Raw genomic sequence first — 23769 nt, 5'->3', positions numbered from 1 at the left:
GAATTTCTTAAAATGAGAAGTGCCATGTGTCTTCCAGACTTGGGAGAAAGGCTAACTGCCTAGAGTCAAGGGTGGCTTGAAAATGTGGTGGAACCTCTCTACTCTCAACATAGAAAATGCTCTCCTATTAAACTCCTCTCTCTTGTTACAACTATTCACCTTTCCTCCTAGTGGACATAGTTCTCTGTCAATCACACAATCAGACGGCTGGCCCTGGAATGGTAAGCAGCCCGCTGGCCATGCTCTCTCCCCAGGGAGTGCCGCCCAGTCAGACCATCCTGATCAGCCTTCCTCGGAGCCCAGTCAGCTCTGGAGCTCTTGGCAGCATAACAGGCATGACATTTGTCTGGTGGAAGAAAAGGAATAAATGCCCAAATCACTGTTATCAGTAAAGCCAAGCATAAGGACTTCCCTTCCTGAAGAGTTGGGGTCAAGTCTTCCGTCGGCAATTTGTCTCAAATTCAGAGCACTGCATCTCTCTTAAATACAGACAAAAATATTTTTTATAGAAGAGGGTTAATTTATTTAAGCCATCCAGTCAGTTAAGAATATTTTTGGAGTCCCCTCTGCCTGAAAGTATTATTTAGTTATCTATGATTTCAGAATTCAAGAGCTGCATTCCTGCCATTGTTCCTTAACCCTCTAACCACAATAAAAAGGGAAGTTTCATCTCCCTCCCTGTAGCCCAGACAAAGAAAATTGCAGCTAGAGGTCAGAGGGGCAAACTAAATGTCACTCTGACCCAAAGGTTTGGAAAGAATGTAAAAATGCCATTATAAAAAATGAGGGGGTGAGAGAAATCATGGTGGTAATGTCAGACTGCTAGGTATGGTCCTGGGTTAATTATATTCCTGTGAAGGATGGGGCTAGAACACAGAAGTATAGACCATCTGTTCACTTGGATTCCAGACTAGAGTCGGAGACAAACTAGACTGTTTGGTCCTATGGCTCTAACACGATGAGTAATTAGGGTCCAGAAAACAATGGAACAAACACTGAAAAAAACAGAGAAGTAAGAATAAACATCGCCCAACAAAGAAAAACATTTATAATATGCTTAAACTCAGAGGACTTAGCTTTGACTTAGAAGGTGGTTGAAGAACTGGTTCCAAATCAGGCTGGGAGAGTTGTTTATTTTGCTTCACTTGAGTCAGATCTAATGATCCTAATGACTTTAAATGTTCCTAAATTATTCCCCAGACTTGGAACTTTGTATTTTAGTTTAGACAGCAAACAGCTGATTTATTTAAGCACTCAATCAACCCAACTCTCAACTTGACAGCATTCAGACCCACTGTCAGTACAGTGAGTGTTGAAATTCATACTCCCACCTCTAAATCATTTCAAGGCGATAGCGTCCCCTCAGATTTATTGAAGTACATTTTCAGGGTTAACTGTATTGGCTTCTTTTTCCTTTTTTATTTCTTTCTTTTTTTTTTTTTTTTAGCCATATGTAGTATCTTTCAGTTATTCAGGACACTCAACTGACTAGAACACCTCTTTCTCTAAAAATTGTGCTGTGCAATAGAAGGTTCTGCAGTGAGGAACATGCTCTGTTATCTGTATTGTCCAATACGGTAGCTACTAGCCACATAGGACTAGTGAGCACTTGATGTATGGCTAGTGTGTCTAAGGCACTGAATTCTTAATTTAATCATTTTAATTTATTTAAATTGAATTTGATTTTTAAAGAACCACATATAAAGAGTGGCTACTCTATTATTGGACAGTGTGGTAGTAGAATGACAGAGAAGATACTGTATATTCTTAGCTTATAGACAAATACCGCCTTTGTGTGCAGATGTGTCTGCAAAACACAGTGGTTCTTTCCATACTCTGAGCAGAAGAAACGAATCTTTTTATTATCTGGCCTGTGGTAGGCCACAGGCAGACCTGATGTGGGACTGCTGACAAAGTAAGAAGGAGCATTCGTTTCCTAGGGCTGCTGTATCAAAACCTAGGTGGCTTGAAACAACAGAAATGTATTGCCTCACAATTTCAGAGGCAAGAAGTCCAAAATCAAGATGTCAGCAGGGCCATGCTCTCCCTTAAAGCTCTAGAGGAGAGTCCTTTCCAGCCTCTTCTGACTTCTGCTGTTTGCCAGCAATCCTTGGTGTTCCTTGCCTTACAGATACATCATTTGAGTCACATGGGTGACTTCTCCCTGTATGTCGTCTCATCATTTTCCCTCTGTGTCTATCTCTATGTCCAAATTCTCCCTTTTATAAGGATACTAGTTACATTGGACCAGGGTCCACCCTAATACCTCATTTTAACTTGATAACCTCTATAAACACCCTGTTTCTAAGTACGCTCATATTCTGAGGTACCACGAGTTAGGACTTCCACATATCTTGTCCAGGGGGACACAATTGAACACCTAACATTCAGTACAGCAATAATTTCCTTGTACGGAAGTAAGCAGACCCCTGAAAGCTGGCAAGGTCCCTCTTTCATGCTAATCCTTAGAAGGCAACAGGCACAGGTCAGGGGTCCTGGCAGCCTCCCACCTCACACCTCCATGTAGGCAGTATTGCCCATGTAGCTGTGAGTGGGGGACAAGTCTCATCTGCTCACTCTTAAGCCTCCTTGGTGTCTTTTCTGCTTGGCTGTGTGCAGATTTGGCAGTAAACTGAGGAGAAAGTGACTTTGAATGGAACTCAAGGCATCATTTCCCCAGCCTTTGAGCCACACCAGCTCTGTGGTCTGGCCTGCACAGTGCTGCTGTCAGAACTCACCACTATTTACAGCTCCCAGGAAGTTTAGATAAGGAAAACCTTTTCTTTAAAAAAAAAAAAAAAAAAAAAAAAGTACACTTGCCCTTCTCTCCTTTTGTCTTTCCCTCCAGTTCCCTCTGCTAAGTCAATCTGATGTGTCTACTGCTCCTTTTTGTCCAGCAGCATCCTTTCACCACTGGATGTGGTATTGTATCTTGTATCTGATCCTTTAGGAAACTTGTTAGGTACCAGCCAGGAGCAAAGGGCACAAATCTCCCCCAGACGAAGTGTGATCCAGGCAGCAGCTCAGGTAAAGCCATAGGCCTTGATGAACTGGGCTGCAGAAAATATTCCTGGAGAAGGTGGAGACCTGTGAGTGCTAGGAGGGCTGAGGAGGAGGAAGAGGATTGGCACTTGAGCAAGCAAGTCCAAAGCCAGAAGTGGAAGGGAGATGGCTATGAAGGGACTGGAGAGATGAGATTTGTCAAGGTAGCTCAATAAGGACTTTGAAACTCTGAACAAGAAGGACCTGAAGTGAGATGCTGAGGAAATTACTATGGTAGCATGGGAAGAGGAGGGGTGAAAAAACAAAAAAGAGGCAAGGCCGTTCAATCAGCATCTCCAAGGACTGAGTAAGATGAAGTCAACCAGCATCTCAATAATACTTTGTCAGTGGATAATTGAGTTAGACAGTCAGCTACTTAAGGGCAATAAGAAGAGACTATCTTATGAGTCTTTCTATACAGCACCTAGTATAGTGCCTGGTGCATGGAAGTTGTCTGATAAATATTAAATAGATAAACCAAAAAGCAAATGAATTTGGAAATTACTGTGTGATATCGAAGTGCAGGAAAGACAGGCTCAGATACTATCCTGAGAAGTTAACTGGGAGATGGGTCGTTTAGGAAAAAGAGTAGGAAATGAGTGCTAATACCTGAAGAACAGAAATAATCCTCAGTAGTATTGAATACATAAATAAGGAAATGGAGAAATGAGTGAATGAAGAGGTTAGAAACAACTGAGATTTCTTTCCTGAGACACTGGTGTTACAATGCATCAGCTATTAAGATAGAAAGCTGAGCATAAACTTTCATACGATGGCAAATGCCCCCAATCACCCTGCAGATGTGTTTTATTTCACCCACACAGGGTTAAAGAATAGTTTTTAAAAAGATTTCCAATGGTCATAAAATCCACTGGACTACCACCAGTAGTGGCATTCCTGCTCAGGCTTACCACAGTCTGCACCACTCTCTAATGTCTCTCCTTAGAGTCCACTTTACCCATATCGGAAGGGCTGATAATCAACCAGTACAGTTTAGCCAAATGAGTTGTTAGACGATTGAAATACTTTATATTGGTAAATCAACACTATCCTGTGCCATCTAAATGTATCCCTGCCTCTGCAACTGTCCCATACCCACTCCCTGAGTATCTGTCAACTCTCCCCAAGATCCAGGAAGTAAAAGAGAAATGCCAGCTCTCACAGGGAACCTGTTGTACCCTGTTCCACCTCTGTGGCTAATGTCTGTTCTGATTGGTAAATATTGGTACTGTATCAGTTAAATGTTATTAATAGCATCTCTGCATATAGGTCATCTGCCTACTGCCTGTAGGGTATTGAGTTTGCCACCTCTGCTGAAACATTCGCCACCTCTCCATCTCATCCATAGGGGCTCATTAGAAGTTCCTGTCTTTCTTCTGCTGCCCCATATATCTCAAAATATTTGGCTTGTTAACATCCTTATGTAACCTATAAACATGGCTTTTTTTTTTTTTTTTTTTAGTTTCATTCCCATGGAGGGCCCTGAACAACTCGTACACTCAACCTCTGAGCTTAATTACTCTTCTAACCCTCTGTGTTGCGAGTTGTCAATTTCCATGATCTCTTCCTGGAAAAAAAATCCCCTTTTGCTCCCTTTTCTAGGGCTCCACCCACTCCGTGGTTGCTGTTTATTACTGAATTTGAATACTAAATGTTTGGGTACTCTTTGCTGACCTAAAATTTAGGCAAAATAAAACAGGAAGAGGAAGGTTTTATTACAGAAAAAAAAATCCATAGATTAAAAAGTTACCATCACTTTCCTAATGAATCTCAAATAATCAGCAGATAGGAAAGAAAATCAGAAACACAATTTTTCAGTCCAATTTTCTAAGTGTTTCTGCATAAGCCAAGAAAATATCCGAAGTACTAGAAGCTCCATCTTGACACTGGACTCCTGTGGTGGCCAGAATTTGGCTGCATTTCAAAATAATAAGCATTCGGTTCAGAAGGCTGTTTAAAGGAAATAAAAAGGCATAAAATCTCAATCATCCAATATGTTTTGTATTAGAATAAATTGATTACCCAAAACCTAACATGATTAGAGCTCTGCCAAGAGACTGGCGAGCAAACCGCTGTTGACATAGTCCAAATTCTAATCAGTTACTTGTAACAAGTGATTATTTAATAACCATTCACATTCATCTTTGCTCCTTCAGCCAAATGGAGGAGAGGAAATTCTCAGAGGAAATAAAAAGAGTTCCAAGCTTTTTTTTTTTCTCTCTTTGTGAGTACAAGAAAATGTATCCATATGCAAAGAAAAATTCAGTGTTGTCAGTCAGACCCTGCACAGTGAAAACCAAATCACTCGTTCCACCCTGAAACTCTTAAAGAACAATTGACTTACCCAGTGGTCCTCAGAGTGGAAATTTTGGATGAGGAGATTTGGTGTCATGATGCTTCTCCTTAAGAGAAAACTCTTTCTTCTCTTGTAACATGTATAAAAATCTAAAATTACAAAGCAAAAATTCAGTTTAAAAAAGGCTCAGTATGTCTTAGTTGTACTTATTGAGTGATAGATCCATTTCATCAAACTTCTGAAATTCCAAAATGAACTTTCAACCAAGTACACCAAATAATGATAAGAATGGCAAATTTAAAGAGAGAATCTGGAACATGTTTAAGACATAGTAATGGTTTACTAATAGACAGTAAACTAAAAAAAGGGGGGAGGGTTTAACCACAGTCTCAAACAAAAAAAGCAGCATTTTTTACTCCATTGTATCACAATAAAGAACATTCTCCTCCTTTCTTCCTTGACCAGTTTTGGTAAAAACATTTGAAGTTTGGTTTTTGGCTGTCTAATTTTTTGCATACTTCCCAAGACATCCATCAACCGTCCAAATTACTACATTGACGTCCCATAAGAAAACAGTATCTTTGGTAACTGTCTAAAAATACGATAGAATTGTCAAAGGCATATGGAATTAGTTACATAAATCTTGGAAGTCAGTATTATTTATTCTCTGTTGGCATATGGTTTCAGCAAAACAGTTAATACAAACAAAGAACAGCTATAAATGTCATCTGATGGGGAGACCAGGCACAGCCATGCCCGTTTACCTGCTCAAGTACCAGTGAGAGAGCATCCATGATACTGTTACAGCAGTTCAGCTGCCACTTGCTCTTGAACTGAACTGAGCGAGGTATTGGTGCAGATAGTTCCCACCCTCCTCACACACAGCTCTACACTGGAGAGTGCTGAGTGCAGAGGGAGCTACCTCTCACCTTTCTCCCACATTTTCCAGAAGATCTGTGCTAGGATAGTGATCTCCACCTGGGGTCCAAGAGAGACCCTCTGAGAAGGACTCTAGAAGGGTAGTTTTCTTCGGGTAGTCTCTGGGGCTCCCTGGGTAGAGCCCAGGGCTGAGAAAATTGCTTCCTCATCTTAGGTACCTCAGGGGTTCCTAATCTTTCAGTATTTGATGCAGGTGGGAAAAGGCCTTGCTGGGATGTTAAATCCATTGAGCCTCTACCTTCTTGGCCTCTGTCAACTGGCAAGCAAAGGTCATCGGGGCCGCTTGTCAAGGCTACTGTCAGGACCCCCTGGTACATGCTCCTGCAATGGCAGACTTCTCTGCCAAGATGCGGAATTTGCAAGGGAGAACTCTTTTTTCTTACCTTTTAATTGAGGCTGCCTTCCTTCAAAATCCTACTGAGAAACACCCTAACCCATGAAGCCTTCTCCTGGCTTCTAATTTTTCCTTTGACCCAATTAGTTCATCTTGCTTTAGAGATTATTGTTTTTAAATGTTGCAATGAAAAGAAAAAAATTTTCCTGCAGTCTCAAATGCCATGTCTGCCATACATGACCTTAAGAAATTATCTAACGTTTTGTACCTCAGTGTTCTCAACGGTAAGTGGTTATTTGAGTATATTATTTCATTCATTCACGTATTCAGCATTTATTTCATGCTTAGGCACTGGGAATCATAATGGCTTTTATAAGCTCCTCTTTCCTTGAGAAGCTAGTAGTTTACTGGGATTACTCCAAAGTGTCCCTATTTCTATGCTTTTACTACTTCATTCTATAAATATTTTATGAGTTTACACTACATTCTAAACATTATTCTAGGCACCACAGGGGGAAAAGAGGAAGGGGAGAAGGAAGGGGGAGAAGAAGAGATCAAATTCCATAACCTCATGGAATTTACTGGAAAGAGACATAATTTTTTTTGGAAAAGAAGAACTAAAATATTGAGCAGGTACTGGATACTGACAGTATAGATTGTATCAAAATATCTGTATAGATACTGATAACATAGATTGTATCAAGATCTAAAGGAATTGGAGGGGGTTGGAGCGTGAATATCTAGCAAGACTGTCCCTGGCAGAGAGCACAACAAATGCAAGTCCTGAAACAAGAGCACCTGGCATCTTAATGGAATCACAAGGAGGCCAGAAAAGCCAGAACAGAGTAAGAGGGTGAGGATGGGAGATGAGATCAGGCTCATGAAGGCCAGGGAGAGGACTCTGACTTTGACTTTAAGGTAGAAGAGGGTCCCCTAGAGAAATCTAGCAGAGTAATGACGTAATTCCACTTTTCTTTTAAAGGAAAGGCAAGGACATAATCAGACAACCTAGTTAGGAGGCAACTTAAAAAAATCCAAATGAAAGATAATAGGATCTTGGACCCATATGGCAACAGTCATGATAGAGGTGGGAAGACGTGGCCGGATGCTTTACATGTTTGTGTTCTGGGAACTCTGAGTACGCTGTACATACTTCCATTGTATCATTTACCAAGCTCTACTGTGGGTGATTACTTTGATTATCAGGACTGAGAGCTGCTGAAAGCAACAGCTTTGTCTTTCCTCTTTGTGCCGAAGCAGAATACCCTCCTCTAGTAGGTGCTTAATAAACAATATTGGAAAATTGAATGAACCCAGATTAGAATAGAAAGCTCAAAATTAGATCCACAAGAATATAGTCAACTGATCTTTGAAAAAGAAGCAAAGGTAATTCAAAGAAGAGATAGTCTTTTCAACAAATGGTGCTGGAACAATTGGATATTTATATGCAAAAAAACTGAAGTAGACACCTTACACCTTTCACAAAATTAACTCAAAATGGATCATAGACCTAAAGGTAAAACACAAAACTATAAAACTTCTAGAAGAAAGCATAGGAGACAATCTATGCACCTTTGGATTTGGTGGTGATACACACAACAAAAGCACGATCTGTGAAAGGAAAAAATTGTTAAATTAGACTTCGCTGAAGTTTAAAACTTCTGCTCTGCAAATGATACCATTACATAATGCCAAAAAAAAAAATCTGATAGAGAAACAGAAGTAGCTATCAAATGAGTAATGGCACACCAGCACCCGCTCAGAGCACAGAAGTCCTCGAGGGAGAAACTTTCCTCTGACCTCAGAATAGCCAGCTTCAAGCCAAAGCATCTGTCCCTAAAACCCATGTGGACTCATGCGGAGCAATTTTGAAATGAATATTTAAATCAATTCTGTTGCTCCCTGTGGGGCTTCTCCTCCCCTGCCAAGAGCAAGAAAGGCCTAGATCACTGCTTCCTGGGGGAGATGATTATTACAGTGTCCTGTGTTGCCCCCTCCTGTGATTTGGAAGGTGTCACAAGAGTGAGGCTGACTTGGACACTCCGGTTCCAAGTCATCCCCTCTTTCTGGGGTGTGAGGGGACAGGGAAACAAAACAGTATCAACTGTCACTTGCTTGAAATGGAGATCTGTGGATTTTTTCTTGTCTCGAAGTGTTAGCATCAAGTCTGGTAAACAGGTTATCGTAGAAGGAAAACTTTGATTTCTAGAACATATCACTAATTCAGACACATTTTGTGGAAATTTTATAAGGTAAAAATATATATATACTAAAGAATTTAAAATATTTCTATTACCTCCAAATATACAAGACACCCTATGTAATCTATATCAGTCAGAGTCCAACCAAGAGGCAGAAGTGACACGAGCTATTTAAGCAGAATGAGTTTAATAAAGAATCATTAACTAGGTATTACAGAACTAAAAAAGCAAACAAAAGAACATGAAGGATTTACAAAAGTTGCAGGTGCAATAAGCAATTACCATTCCTAGGCCAAAGGAGCAAAGGGAAGAGGTGGATATTATTAAAGTAAAATCATCCGGAGGAAGGGCCTTAAGGGTGCTGGTTCTCTAAGGGAACGCAATGAGGCTGATGAGTGTTGGGAACATTGTAAATTGACTCCAGATGCTGCTACTGAAATAAACTGCCATTGCCAGAGTGAAGAAGTGAGGCTGAGGGTGGTGCTGAGAGGAAGCAAAGGAAAAGCTGGTCCCTTCTTCCTCCTCCTACTTTCCAGTGTCCCTGTAGCATCCATTACTGGGAAAGCCTCCCCAGATGTCAGACAGCAAAGCTGCAGTATCGCAAAGCTAGTATAGAAGATAAGTTTCAAGCTGAGAGAAAATCACTTTATAAATGGTACTTTTACAAAGTAGTTTTGATGAAAGGGAAGAAAGTTTCTTGTAAGCAAAACAATGAATGTTAAAAAAAAAAAAAGAATCTTTGAAAGTTAAGCAGGTTAAACACTTCTTTTGGGATCTTATGTATGTCTTAAAATTCATTTGGAAAACCTGTTCTTCCCAGATAATGCAAAGAGTTAGCAATCTAGAGCCTATAAGACATTTCCACAAATTCTAAACTAATGAGGAATGGATACACTAGATTCTACTGTACCTGCAAAGTTACATAAGGTAATCATATTAAAAGAGAAGAGATGAAGCACATAGAAACCTTCTGGGTTTCAATCAGTGTCTTGACCTTTCTGAAATTAGTTCTTTGAACTATATGCCATCTTAATTTCTCTCAAAGAAAGATTGAAAATTAGCTGTACTGGAGGTAAATAGTTAGCAAACTAGTTGGGAGGGGGAGATGGGGGGACGTGTTATGTACCATTCTCTTGTATAATGGAAATAGTTCTGTGGGTTCTGGGACAGAGATTAATCACATGGGAATTTTCCAGAAGATGTTCACCCAATCTATCAGTTGAAACAGCTGTCAGCAAAGATTTGACTGCTTATTAAGAAGCATCTGGTCCAGCTTTATAATAAACAAGTCTGAGAGGATAGCTTTTAGTACCAACCAGGACCAAGGCTGAGAAATCAGTACATCTTTGTCAATTTCTCACTCTTATGTATCCTGATAAGAAGAGAGAAGGCAACCATCATCCAGGCAATAATCATCAGTAACTGTTTACAGGCTGGGCCCTGTGCTTGAACTGGGAGTGTAAAAAGGTGTAGGACACTCTGCAGTCCCCAGAGAGTCCTGGAATTCAGATGAGGAAACAGGGATACATAAGAAGATAGCATATATTACATTGTGATTGAAATGCTAACCAAAAATGAGAGGTCACAAAGCCATCAATGCAGATCTGTTGATATCAGGCAGCAGGACCTGCTGTAGTGCATGTTTAGTCACACGTGGATCCACCATGGGTTACACGGCCAACCCAGACCCCATTCCTGCCTCTGCACTCGCATGCCCATTGTTAACGCCAGATCTGCCCCTGCCACGCACCGGTATTCTGCTCGGATGTCCCAGAAGTGTTGAGTTTACAAAGGCACCAGCAGAGTAAATCTGCCCCAGCTACCTGGGGCTTGACTCAGATTTCAGCCCTGCCTGTGAAGTTGCATGACCCCTGGGAATGGGTTCAGGTTTCAGCCCCACCTATGCTTGGGAGCCGCCCACCAGCCATTGTGCCCCTCTAGAGCAAGCTGAGAAGACCGCTATGTCTGGATCCCACCCCTCCCTTTGTAAGAGCACGTTAACTTGGGCAGCTGAGTTATGCTTTCTGGGCTAGTGGAGAAGGCTGCTGTGGCCAGGTGCATCACACCCCTCCTTCTGCATGTACCAGGAGTGGAGCCATCTGTGGTAGTCTTAGGCTCTTTTGTACACACTCCCAGCCTCAGCCCACACCACAATCCAGCCCCATGAGGCCCCCCGAGGCTTCCGCACAGTCAAATCCAGTCCTCTTCCCAGGTCCATCCTTTGACACCCGAGGTCCAGCACCCAGTCCTGGCCCACACCAGCCAGCTTGCGTCTCAGGCTAGGGATCGCGCAGACCCTCCCATGCCAGTTTCTCTCCATTCTGTCTGCAGCAAAGAGGCTGTTGCAATCTCCTCTGAGCCTCTGAAGCTTCCCTTCTGTCCCAGCTGACCTTCCTGCTGGAAGGGGGAGTCCCAGGGTGAGGGCACTTTTCCTTATTTGCCACTTCCTTCCGGGGGAGCAGGTCCTGCCCCAATTTCCATTTTCTTTTCTTTTTTTTCCTCCTACCTGGTTTTGTGAAGACTTTCTATGTAGTTCCAATTGAACAGGATCTTCTGCCAAAGTTCAGTACATATTCTGTGAGAATTGTCCCACATCTAGATGTATTTGTGATGTATTTGTAGGAGAGGGTGAGCTCTGTGTCCTTCTACTTGGCCATCCTGAAACTCCTCCAAGGAGAGGCTTTTTGACTATGCCTGGAAGACAGGTGAGGGTGGGTAAAACAGTAGGTAGAGCCTTGGAGTGGCTTCTGTGGAATTTATAGCTGTAAAATAAGGACATTGGCAGGAAACAACTCTGAGACTGAGGTCCAGGGTCTGCCCAGGCCCGGAGCTGGCAGTCCTCACAAGATGATCAAACTTCCAAATCTTGACCTATAACTAATACAGCTGATGCTCTCTGGGCTGTTCTGATCCCCAGCCTGCATTCTGCCCGTACCCTACCTACTCAGTGTTCCTCCTTTCCACCCTTTCTCCCTCCCCTCATTGTCCATCTCTCAGCATTTCCTGGTCATCACCATCCATAATACATTCAGTATCAATTACTTTAAGATGATTATGGTATCTAAGCCAACCAATCTTTTTTTTTTTTAATACCACACGTTAAAATAAAATTGGGGGGGTATGTGATTTTTTTTTCTGATATATGAAATCAGAAGATGGAAGTTTTTTTTTAAATGTTTGTCTTTTTGAACTTAAAAAAAGTAACAGTAAACAAAGCACAGAGTAAATAGCTATCTAACCGGGATGAGTTTCTGGTTAATAACTCTTCTCTATCGATGTGTCATGAAAACTTATATGAGAAAAAAATGTTTTCTCAATATCTCTATTGCAAAGAAAAATAATTTTTGAGTTAGGGTGAGTTTATAAACAGTATTTCCTTCTATTTTTGAAATTCTCTGTTGTTGTTAAAATTAAATTGACTTAAAAGATGTTTTGCTTTTCCATTGACCACTGCAGATTCTTCATCTGTATGTATTTCTACTTAATCTTCAGTGGGTGTGACCCTCTAACTAACCTTACTGTTCAGTTTCTCTCTAAAGATCAGTCTGTCTGCCAAGTGGCTAATTGTCCCCAAAGCAATATGGTAGGACTTCCATCCACCACTTATCTAAAAGGGATGTTTGGGAATTATTTGGAAAGGTGATATTCATGCTCTGATTTTGTTCTGGTTTACATAAATTGAATTCAAGGACATGGGTTGGACATATGAAGGAGTCTGGAAGAAAAAAAAGAAAAAAAGAGGTCATAAAATTCTGACAGGTTCTTTCTGAGTATATATGTTTTTTAATGTAAAGCCCTAGTTGTGTAAAAGGCAGACGTGGCCACGTTTGAGAGCTACTAAGAGAGAAGCCCTAGAGCACACAGAGATGCAGTGAGTGCGGCAGTTTGCTTGGGAGAAAGCCCGGTGAGGGAAGTGGAGAGCTTCTACGATTCTGCCACCAGACACACTGGGAATTCAGGTCTATTGCATCAACATGCACACACATACATCTCTCTGCAGCTGGCAACCTATTCATGGCTTCCCTACTGAGTATTCCTAGTGATATCGCCTGGCCTATAAAGCCAGGACAGAATGAAGGAATATTTGACCTACATAGAACTCAAGAGCCAGTTTTCTTGATTGGGTTCAAACTTGCTACTGCTTCCAGTGCTGTGAACGATCATTTCTAGAAAAAAAAATGTATAAATAATTATTCATATTGGCCACATGCTCTTATTTTTCAAAAGCACCATTTTGAGTAGCTGGAATGTAGGTTTTAGGACATAGTGTGGGATGCAGAGAAAACTATTTCTTGCTCAGGATCTCAATTTCTTCATCTTCAAAGTGTTTAAAAAAAAAAAAAACACCTATGTAATTAAACCATATTGTTACAATAGAAGTTACGGATGCTCCAAAAGTCATTTGATTTTGTTCTTTTAACTATTGTAATTACAATTGCCTGATGTTAAGGGAAACCACAATAGATAGAATAATGAATAACTGAAGATTTGCATTAAGAGGCATTAGAAAATTATGTGCTTTCTTCATGTCTTAATCCATATAATTTAGGTTTCAGACAGGTGCCCTTTACCAATCCAAGCAGAATCACTTTTCACGACAGACTTGGAGCAAGTAAGATTGTTAGGCAGATGAATTGCAAAGGGTTCTCTTGCCAGGTAACAGGCCAAACTCAAAGAAAGTATAAAGAGTAGAGGGATTGACTAACAAAAAATGAGAAAACAGGCTTTGCAATTATATTAGGAAGCTTGTGGGTGAAGTAACACGATTTCCTACTGGAAGTTGCTTTAAAAAATAATAGTTTATTTTCTGATATGACAAGAGTCCAAGGCTGGCTCAGAGATTTAACATAGTTATCAAGGATCCATCTTTCTGATCTGGCATCCTGTGTTTTGGAAATGCTTTATTTCTGGTGTCAGAATTGGTTACTGCAGGATGGTCATCATAACCAATCACTGGCAAAAGAGAATGGAATGACCATAATTAGCTTATGCTAATTTCATTCCTTTCCCGGGGATGGGGCCATATTTCCTGAGCGAATGCAGCCCAGCATCTGAACAAAAGCAGATTCTATTGGCAAGAAAAAAAGAAGTGATGATTGCGTAGGCGATCAACCATCTCTACCACAGCAATGAAAGTTTTCTGTCTGAGGATAATTTTATTTTTAATTGGCTGAATTTGGTTTAAAACTAATTCTTCATTGGCTACAACCTGTGCCACATTGGGAAGATCAATATGAGACTCTTTGCAAACCAATATATTCCCTTCTTAAATGAGTTTATGACAACCTTAAGGAGGAAAAAATTCTAATATTGTTATACATGTTGAAACGAGATTTAGGCTGCTAATTTGGGCTTCTGGTTTGTATAACGATGGACTGGTAAGTGGAATCTGCAGTAAATCTTCCCAATAAGAACTTGTTTTAACTTCTAGGGATGATAAGTATCCTCCATTTAATAGTTCTGCCATTAAAACCTGTTCTATGCAAGTCCGTGAACATCTGGTATTTCTACACGGAGGGAGCCCTTGATTGTCTCTTAGTTGAGTACCTGACCTCTGCAATAGAGCAGAGCCAAGATGTAGCTCACTTACCTGCTCCAAGTCATGGGTGTTTCCAAAGGAGAAGTCTCCACACCTGTTTACAGATCAGCAGTGGCGCTTCTTCCCCTCCTGTCTACGCGTTCTAGGAAAGTGACTGCCGGACCTAAGATATGGGCTGCCCGTAAATAGCATGGAAAGACAAAGCATTGTGGGCTACACAGGGCACCCTCACGACCCTCTGCTGGCCTCAGTCCAAGATGACATTAAAACAACAGGCAGAGCGCAGCCAGGACAAATAATACCCCACGTGGGCTGCCCAAGGTCTAGCAGGAAAGTGAGCCCTCAGCCAGAAATGCTCTGTTAGATAACACAGCTGCGATTTCAACACCACGACGATCTGCTCACATTTAAAACTCAGAAAAACCCCAGTGTTTCACTAAAAAGTCTGTAACTGTAGAAAGCTACCATCTTCCTACCTCCTTGCAAAAACAGCATTGGGGAAAATTTTGAAGTGGGAAGAAGTGAAATTCCCCTTTATCACAACAGGGTAACTTTTGCTGGGAACCATCCCTGACTACCTCAAAGGAGTAAATGAAATTAAATAAAGCACATTTTCCTCAGGTGCAAAGTTGTCCTAAACCCTTAAAAAAAGGAAACTTCCCACATTGGGTTCAGAATAGGGTCATAAAAAGAACTTAACAAGGCTGGTGGTATTTAGCTTTTTGGCCTCCTGAATCCCTTTCCTCTCCACTAGGGGGTGTATGGTAATATATGAGAGCTTTGGACTGGAGATCAAGTCTACAACCTCAGTTTTGTTTTGCCACAAACTTAACAACCTCTTCTGGTGTCTTCTTGAGTGGCAAAATAGGACCCACTTCACAAGATTATTAAATCTCAATGAGATAAAGCATGTGCAATTACAAGGATTCATCTTGACGAACATGATCTCTTTATACATATAAACATTACCCTCTGATCATCCTCAAGGTGTCCTAGAGGAGACAGGAATAACAAAGCAACAGTCATCTTACTCATCTCTCACATTCTTGCATAGAGGGGATGAGAGATGATGGGAATTTTGTGGGCCGGAAAAAATCTGCTAGTCAACAAAAATGTATGAAGTTTGGGGATATGCGTGTTTCCTCATGATTTTTCTAAAACATCAATAGAACACAAACCACTTACATTTACACACATAAATACATCAACATTACACAGGACAGACCTTGCCTGCAGCATCAGAACCAACATAAAAGCCATCCCTTTCCCTTTCATACCAGGAATGGCTGCTGTTAAAAACGTGGTGGATAGGAATCTGCACACCCATTACTCTCCAGAGACCACTGAACAATTCCTGTCCAACACCACAGGATGGGAAGAGTGGGGCACACTGGAAAAAATGGCTGAGGGGTAGAAAAATGAGTTTCTGGTAACTCAATGCTTAAAATATACGTTTCCAGTAAAACAATGCTATGAGTGGAAGTTCTGATAGTTGAAACAAATGTAATTGCCACTTTTTAACATATTAGATATGACTTTCTAAGCTCGGATGTAGGCACAGTCTGCAATGTTGCTTCTAGAAGGAAATGTATCTTGAGTTCCAAATGAACAATGTATATTAACTTTAGCAACACAACTCATTTGTAATTAAAATTGCAATTGTTTTCTTTGGTTATTTCTAATGAATCAAACAAATAAAATCCCAAACCAATGGACAGTTCATTTGCAAGATCAGTAACTGAATGATATGCACAGATCTACAGTGATTGAACTCACCTGCAAAATAAGGGTTAATGGTTTTCAGAGTGGTGAGAATTTTGTAGAACAGAACTTAATCTGGAATTTTTAATGTGTAGTGTTGGATGAACAGGTTTATCTAGCAATTGTAAACTGCAGTTTTTAAAATTATCTGTGTAATTATCTGGATACAGAATAACCAACATTTTATTCAGTGCAAAATCATACATCTAGTCAAATATTAGCTGTTTAACTTATTCATCATGCCTCAGGAGGTACTGTTATTCTTCTCAGTTTTGCCAGAGGAAACTGTGGCACAGTGAATGAAGCACTTGGCCCAAGGTCACATGGGGAGCCCAGGCATTCTGACACCTGACTTTCACTTTTACTGTCTACATACTAAACTTTCGTATTCAAAGCCTTACAAATCTTTAGATTTTCAAGTTTTCCAAACTCCTTAAAATAGTTTACTTTTACTTAAGTAAGCAGTGTTATGCATTGCATTAGTAGTTACAATTTTTAGAAGCTGAAATTTAGAGCCAGTCTCATTTTATAGTTTTGAAAATTCAACAGACGTTAACACAAGTCAGTTGCCATCATCCTAGACTGAAGGACATCTCCGTTGCACAAAGCGGAAAAGCTCCTTTTATCACAGGAATATTTATGCTACCAGAATTATTCTGGAACAGACCTGGTCCTAGAGAGGCACAATATAAACAAGAGAGTGGATTCTGTGTTCAGGAAACTGGGGTTGAAATACTTTAGCTCTCTGAGCCAAGTCTTCCTTTATCCAATGAGGATAATCCCCATTCTGCAAGCTTGTCACGAGACACATTGTTATTATCATTACTATCCAATCTCCCCAGATGTATGAGTCAGAAGTTCTACCTGTGTCTCTTACTTAATCTCAGCCTATGAAATGGGGATCCTAATGTCTATCTCACAAAGGTGTAAGGTTTGAGCAAACATGTAAAAACACTTTGTGAAATGAATATAACTTCCTACACAGTGTTTTAAATAGCTGAGCCATAGCGCAGGTGAATAGTGCCATTAGCTACGTAGCTCTTCCTGGAGGTAGGGCGCTCATTCCGGGGCCTCAGGCTTTTCTAATTAGAACAGCCTGGTTCTTCTGAAGCACCCCAAGCTCCATTCCCTCAGTGTTCTCTCTGGTCAGTGAACTTAGTGTGAAGTCCCTTTCTCTAAAGGGCAGGCAGCTTATATGAGTATATGTGGGAGGGAAAGAACAGCCCAGCTAACCTCAACTACCAATTAATTGGCAACCACCAATTCCATGCCCTCCTCAAGAAATACTTGTATCCCCTTTGTCAACCACAAAAGGGAAATAAAATACATGCCAATGATTAGTTCAGCTTCTGTGGTATAATAAACCCCTGACTTCAAAGAATTCATCACAGTTTATTTCCTATTTAAGTTATTTTCATGATGTACTGCCATTGCCTAAATGGCTTTGGAAAAGCTAACTTGGAAACGACAAGATCACCGTTGTGAGCTATCCTAAGAGTAGTTAGAAGTCTTTTCAGACTAAAAACTGTTGGGAAGGAAAACAAGTCTGCCCTCCTGGAGTTAGGTGCCCCTGGGAAGAAGTATACTGACTATTCTTCAGGTTCAAACAAATCGTGAAAATCTGATAGGTCCAACAAAATGCATAGATTGAGATCAAATGAGAAAAACCACCAGTCTTGGAGGTTAGTGTGTGTGCAGGGTTGAAGGGGTTACTCTTAGGAAATTAGACTACAATTAAAATGTTGGGTTTTATTCCCTTTTTACTGAAGATACAGTCCCTCTGGACTCTTGATAACTCCCAGTAACACAAAGGGCCATCTCAGTTCCTACAGAATATTCAAGATGAACGAATTGTCTCAACCAAGCCCCTCATTATACAGATGAGAATCAAATTCCTAGATCTCTGGACTTGGCCTGCTTCCCCCTGTGATTTGTCAGCTGGGATCTTATTTGTGATGCAACTGGCTTACCAGGTACTTCAGAGGTGGAACTGTAGCTTATTTAGTTGTCATCCTGTGTGCAACTCAGCTCACAGTGTAACAAGTATTGTTAGCCTGAGGAAAAGAATATTTAATAATGTCCTGGCTGTCCATTGGTAAGACTGTGAACAATTCTCTACGGCTATGAAAGTTTCAAGTACTCCCAGTCACAGGAGCACAGTTATGGTCCACCCAGGAAAAGATGAAAGTGCTTTCAAGATGGGGAGGGTACAGCTCAAGTGGTAGACTGCATGCTTAGCATACACAAGGTCCTGGGTTCGATCCCCAGTACCTCCTCTAAAAATAAATAATGAAGTAAACCTAATTACTTCCCCTCTAAAAAATAAAAATAAATAAATAGTTTAAAAATTAAAAAAAGAAAGTGCTTTCAAGGACCCACGGAATCACCGAACCAGACCTACTGAGCGGAATCTTCCAATGACAGGAGGCAGCCAATAAAGCTGACAGCCTGATCCCAGCAATGCCTACTCTGGGGCATGCCCTTGAGCACATGGCAGCCTTGGGATGATTTACAGTAAGGATATTGCACCAGACCACAACCCCAAGCAACTGAAGAAACAGGAGGAAGGTCAGGATATCACTTTCAGAAGATGAATACTAAGTAGCTTACTGTTACCGAAGCATTACCCAACAATAGAGGCCACCTTGCAGAGGACAATCTTAAAATATAAATGATAGTATTTGTCAAGGTTCATACATCAGTTTGAACTGAAAACCAAGAGCAAATTATCCTTTACTAGCTCATGTCCTGGAAAACTTCTTTACCCTGATTCAAGGACACAAGGACTTGTTCCAAAGTTTTTGGAATTGATACGGCTCATAATGCCTGCATATTTTCAAAACCCTGTCATCAATAAACGAGCTGGAAAATACCACATACTTGTATCCTTGCTGATGAGATCTAATGGGTACATACGATGTGCCAGGCCCTGGCTGGACATACTATATTCTTATACAATCTTCATGACCCATGTTCCAAATCATGTCTTTTAATATAACTGAATATGTTCACTAAATATATGAATATCATTTGTTAAAACATTTTTACTTTTACAAGAATCTGTTGAAGTTAGCAAGAAGTGTTACGAATGTTCATAATGTATTTATATTTAAGAATCATTTTTACAGAAAACAAAGGTATATTTTTTTATTAGGAAAAAATGCCATACTTTAATAGAACATCACCATTTATGAGAATGGGTGTTAAAGAAACAGCACGACAGAAAACTGGATATGCTGCACCTTTCAAGAGCCCGCAGCCAGGTTAACCAGAAATCAACTCACGACTCCCACCACCCCACACACAAGTATGTACAGGTTATATAAGCTGAGATTTAGAAAACACACTGGAAGAGAAGAAAGAGTGCACCCATATTATATATCTGTATGTGTATGTTTTCCTTGAGAACGTATAATATAGCTTTCCTTCGTTTTACTCAACTCAAAGAAATCTCGATCTAAAATTATTTCATGCCTAACACTATACAAAAGGAATACCATAAAGCCAAAGTTTGGATTTCCTAGGGGCTGTTTGTTGGAAGTAAAAGACGTGTTTTGCATTTTTTTAGCGTAACATGCACATACAAACAGAAGTTGTGACACAGCGCTTGCCTTTTATGGGTAACATTACCAAAAAGCTTTGTACAAGATTCTATTTTACATTTCAGAAGAGGAGTATCAGTGAAGAGGTAATCAGTGCTTCCAAACTTTTCTAGTATTAATTACACAGAGGAGACCTAAAGAGGCCAGTGTATTTAGCTCTATAAGGGATTGTTTCTTCCCTCTGATGACGTGCTCCCTGACGGCAGAGGAGCCGCGCCGCAGACACACTGCCTTCCGTGCAGCCGCGGCCGCCTCCTGGGTGCCGACACACCGGCGCTCTCCTACTGGACCCTGCAGTTCTCGCTGCTCTCGGACCCGGGTCCCGCTTCAGGGCTGGGGGCGGGCCGACCTCGCTTGGCCCTCAGGCCCTCCTTGGGACTGTCAGCCAGGCTTCTCTCCGGAGGGTTACTGACCGAGAGAATCTTCGTGGTGGGTTCCCGGAGGCCAGCGCCTGAATCCGCTGGGCTCTGGTGAGTAACCTTAACCTGCAATACAACATCGTTGTTAGAGGCTTAAATCACGCTCACATTTCTACAAGGAAAAGAAAGTGCTTAGGTCACCAGATTGGAAGTTAAATTCTTCTTCTAGGAGTTGTACACAGTTTTACTGTTTTTTTCTTCCCCGAGGACAGGGCCCTATCTGATGGAGAAGCTAGAGGAAGCAGTTGATACAACCTCTGCCAAGCCACCTTGCAAGCTCTCGTCAACACTTCTGATGGCCAGAGACTCGCTCCCGAGGCCAGTGTGGCATTCTCAGACCAGAAGGGAGGCTCTTTGAGGGAAAGGCTGTGTCCTCTTTACCTTTGCATCCGTAGTGCCCAGAAGATTCTTGACTACCCGGCAAACGTTCAATAAATGCCCAAGTAAGAACCCAAACCAGCCTCCATTTATCTTAATTGTGCCCTGCTGTCATGAACATACTCTGAATGAGTAATACCACCTTCAGACGGTGGAAACGTGACTTAAAACACGTAGAAGACCTAGCACCTGCTCCTCACATAACAGCATTTTCACCATGCTCCTTACATTGCTAGCTGATAATAGAATCCATAAAAAGGTAAATTCCCTTTCCGATGTCCTGCCTTTTAAGAGAATGAGGGAATCTCAAAATGTGACACTTTAAGTAGATGAGAGGGCGGGGTAGCCGGTAGAGTCAAGTTTTTTTTGAGGTTTACATGGTAGTGAAAAAAGATATGGGGTCAGAAAAGAGAAAGAGGAGGAAGACAGATGAAGTACAGAAAAACTTCAGTGAACCAAAGTCAAAGGCAAGAGCAGACGGTGCGAGCAGGACTATCTTTAAAAGAAGAGGAAGGGCTCTTAACTGAGGTTGATAACGTATTCGGTACCAACTCTGAGAAGCGCCTCTGTGACAGGTCACTTCCTGCTCAACTGATGCCAGTGACCTTCTGAAGCAGTGAGAAGAAAAAGAATGGAAATTATTTCCCCGTTTATATTCTTTCCATAGGAAGTATGTGGTTTTAAAAGGCAGCTACATAGTTTTCATTACAGAAAACATAGGAAATCTGGCCAACAGACCAGATCCCTGGAAAGCTTGCCTCTACCTCAGATTACGTGCAGGGCACTTAAAAGGAGCAGCCTTGAAGGATAGAGACTTAGTGGAAAATCACTGTCCATGGAAAGTTGAAGGACAAAAACAGAGTTTTACTGGCACTCTTCTCTTTCTTTTTCTTTTCTTTTTTTTTTTTTTTAAGTGGAAAGTGATACAAAAGACAGGCATTTCCCTTAAACCCATCAGGTGTGGGAGAGTCAAACCTTTAGGTTCATCATGAAAAGAGAGAAGGGTAGGGGATGGAGGGGAGATCACATGGGGAAAAGAGAACCTGAGCTAGTAAAACTTTCTTAAACCCAATTAAATAGCCAAAGTCCACCCTTTTGCTTCCCCTTCTAGATGCAAATTCTTTGATTCTGAATTGAGGAAACCGTGGTCTGTGATCAGTTCAAACTTTGGATTTGATTCTCATGTTGGTCAGTTAGCCTCAGACTTATCTGTAACTAGCTGAGGTCAAATTTACCAGGTATTTAAGCCAATAAATGCACCCATGCCCTCACTGTCTTACAAACTGTGTCTGCAGCACAGTTTGGGGAGAGGGTGAGAATGTGAATGGCTCATTGAAACTGAATCTCATTAGTAGGAAAAATGGCTAAGACTTCACTAAACTGCTGACCGACACTGTGGTGACAACCTCACCGCCATCCTCTACAATTAGTGGACGGTCCTCTGGAGCTGACCACTAACCCCAGGTTCAGATCAAATCTACACACAATCAGAACTCCCTTGTCCCCAGCAAAGTGCTAGCTCTGAGCTTATTCATCCCAGAGATGTAACAGAGAATGACCCTCACCTAATCTGCATGTTACCCATTTTCCCCTTTGAACTTGTCAGATGTCACTAAAGGTTCTGCTAAATGACCTAGGGCATCTCAAAATTCAGCCAGTTACTTCAGGCAGGGGCTTATAATTGCAAATTTATAAACAACTGCCTTAGGAAAAGATACTTTGCTCTTTCTTTTTCAAAACGAATGATGAAATGTGTTCAACAGACAAGGCAAGCATTTTATATGGTGACTCAGAAAATGTTGAATTAAATTAAGAATCAATAGGCTGGGTTTTGAAGGTTTGCATCTAATCATGAAGTCTCCTATAACCTCCTTTCAAGAGGAACCACTCCCCTTCATGTGCACAAGTGCACAAAATTGCTTAGTAATTCATAACCGCCGGTGCCTACTGCAGCCAGTAGCTAATGCACAGACGCAGGTCTGCAGGAAACCATGGTTACTACTCTGTCTTCGACAGACTCAACAGCAGTGTGGAGAGCAGGCCCCCTAGCGTGCAAAGCTCTTTTTCTTAGATAATTCTGAACTCCACATGCAAACTGCATTACATCAATTCCTTATAAAAGAAGGAAAAAATGACCCACATGGTGATTTCACGAGATGACTTCCTAACATACCTTTAAACATCTATGATTGCAATCACTTCAGGAATTAACAACTCCATTCATTTAATACATATCTGTATTAGACATGAAGACACAGGTAAACTGTAAACATAATTAGGAACATCACAGAAATCATACCGGAATTCAGAAGACAGATACTTAAGCAAATAATTACAGTAAAGTTGAGCTGCTGTAAAATAGCAGAAGTACAGGGTACTATGTATGTGTCATAAATTCACATTTTAAAAGAACCAAATGCTTCATTTGCTCCCCATAAGTGTGAGACAAGCAGGAGAGGATGTTTGTACTTCCTGAGGAGTAAGGAGTGGCTCCCAGTCACCCATCTAAGGAAACAGCACAGCCTAGACCAGAACCTAAACCTGACTCCTCCTGTATCACAGATCAGGAATTAGCTTATAGGTGGTTAGTAGCTTGGGTCAGGCTTGGAAGCTTCACTCTCTAGGGGCACTAAGTTGCTTTATGGAAAAGAAGCTGTTCTTCTGATCTCTGAAAGTCAGGATCTACTCCAGTATACTCTTCAGTGTTCTATTGTTACCAGCATCCAAAAGTTAAATCCAAATGTGAGTGAGAGAGAAAGAAAGAAAAAGAAAGTAGGGTGGAGGTGGAAGGATTTACTGGGGGGAGGGGGGAAGAAATCTGCACAAAATAGGAGAATATTCCTAATACAAGTCACAGATGGGCCCATTTTAATGAGTGAAGGAAAATCTCAGACCCTTCTTCCTCATTCCTGAATTAATAAAATTTATATTATAATGCAAGTAATGAACAAACTTAATAGCAGATACAAACTCCTTAATCCTTAAAGCTCTTATATATCCACATACCAAACAGTTGCAAATATGTTCTTGCTTTGATGCAACTAATCACCAATGTCTTTGTACTTAGGGATCTAAAATTCTAATGAGGAGCATGCCTGCCCACTCAAGAATGATTCCATTACACCATGGGGTCTCTACGCTTTTAAAGCTTTGTTTGCTGGTTCACAGTAATCAGACTGACTCCTTAATCAAACTCTGACAAGTAAGCAATCAAAGTAAAATCACAATGTCATATTAAAAAAATAAATAAATCTGTTA

The 23769-nt window shown here is 40.9% G+C and overlaps 1 protein-coding gene across 1 annotated transcript in view; it reads right to left on the bottom strand.

The window, feature by feature from the left end:
- Nucleotides 1-19231: 19231 nt before the first annotated feature.
- Nucleotides 19232-23769, bottom strand: part of CENPF (centromere protein F) — a 47828-nt gene continuing 43290 nt past the window's right edge. Inside the window, 1 exon segment of the mRNA XM_032466472.1 lies at nucleotides 19232-20199. Within this exon segment, the coding sequence (XP_032322363.1) occupies nucleotides 19996-20199 (204 nt within the window). The 3' untranslated portion in view covers nucleotides 19232-19995.

The sequence above is a fragment of the Camelus ferus genome, chromosome 23, assembly GCF_009834535.1.
Source record: "Camelus ferus isolate YT-003-E chromosome 23, BCGSAC_Cfer_1.0, whole genome shotgun sequence".
Lineage (NCBI taxonomy): Eukaryota > Metazoa > Chordata > Mammalia > Artiodactyla > Camelidae > Camelus > Camelus ferus.
Note: the sequence above shows the minus strand (reverse complement) of the source record. Positions and strands in the feature narration are given on the sequence as shown.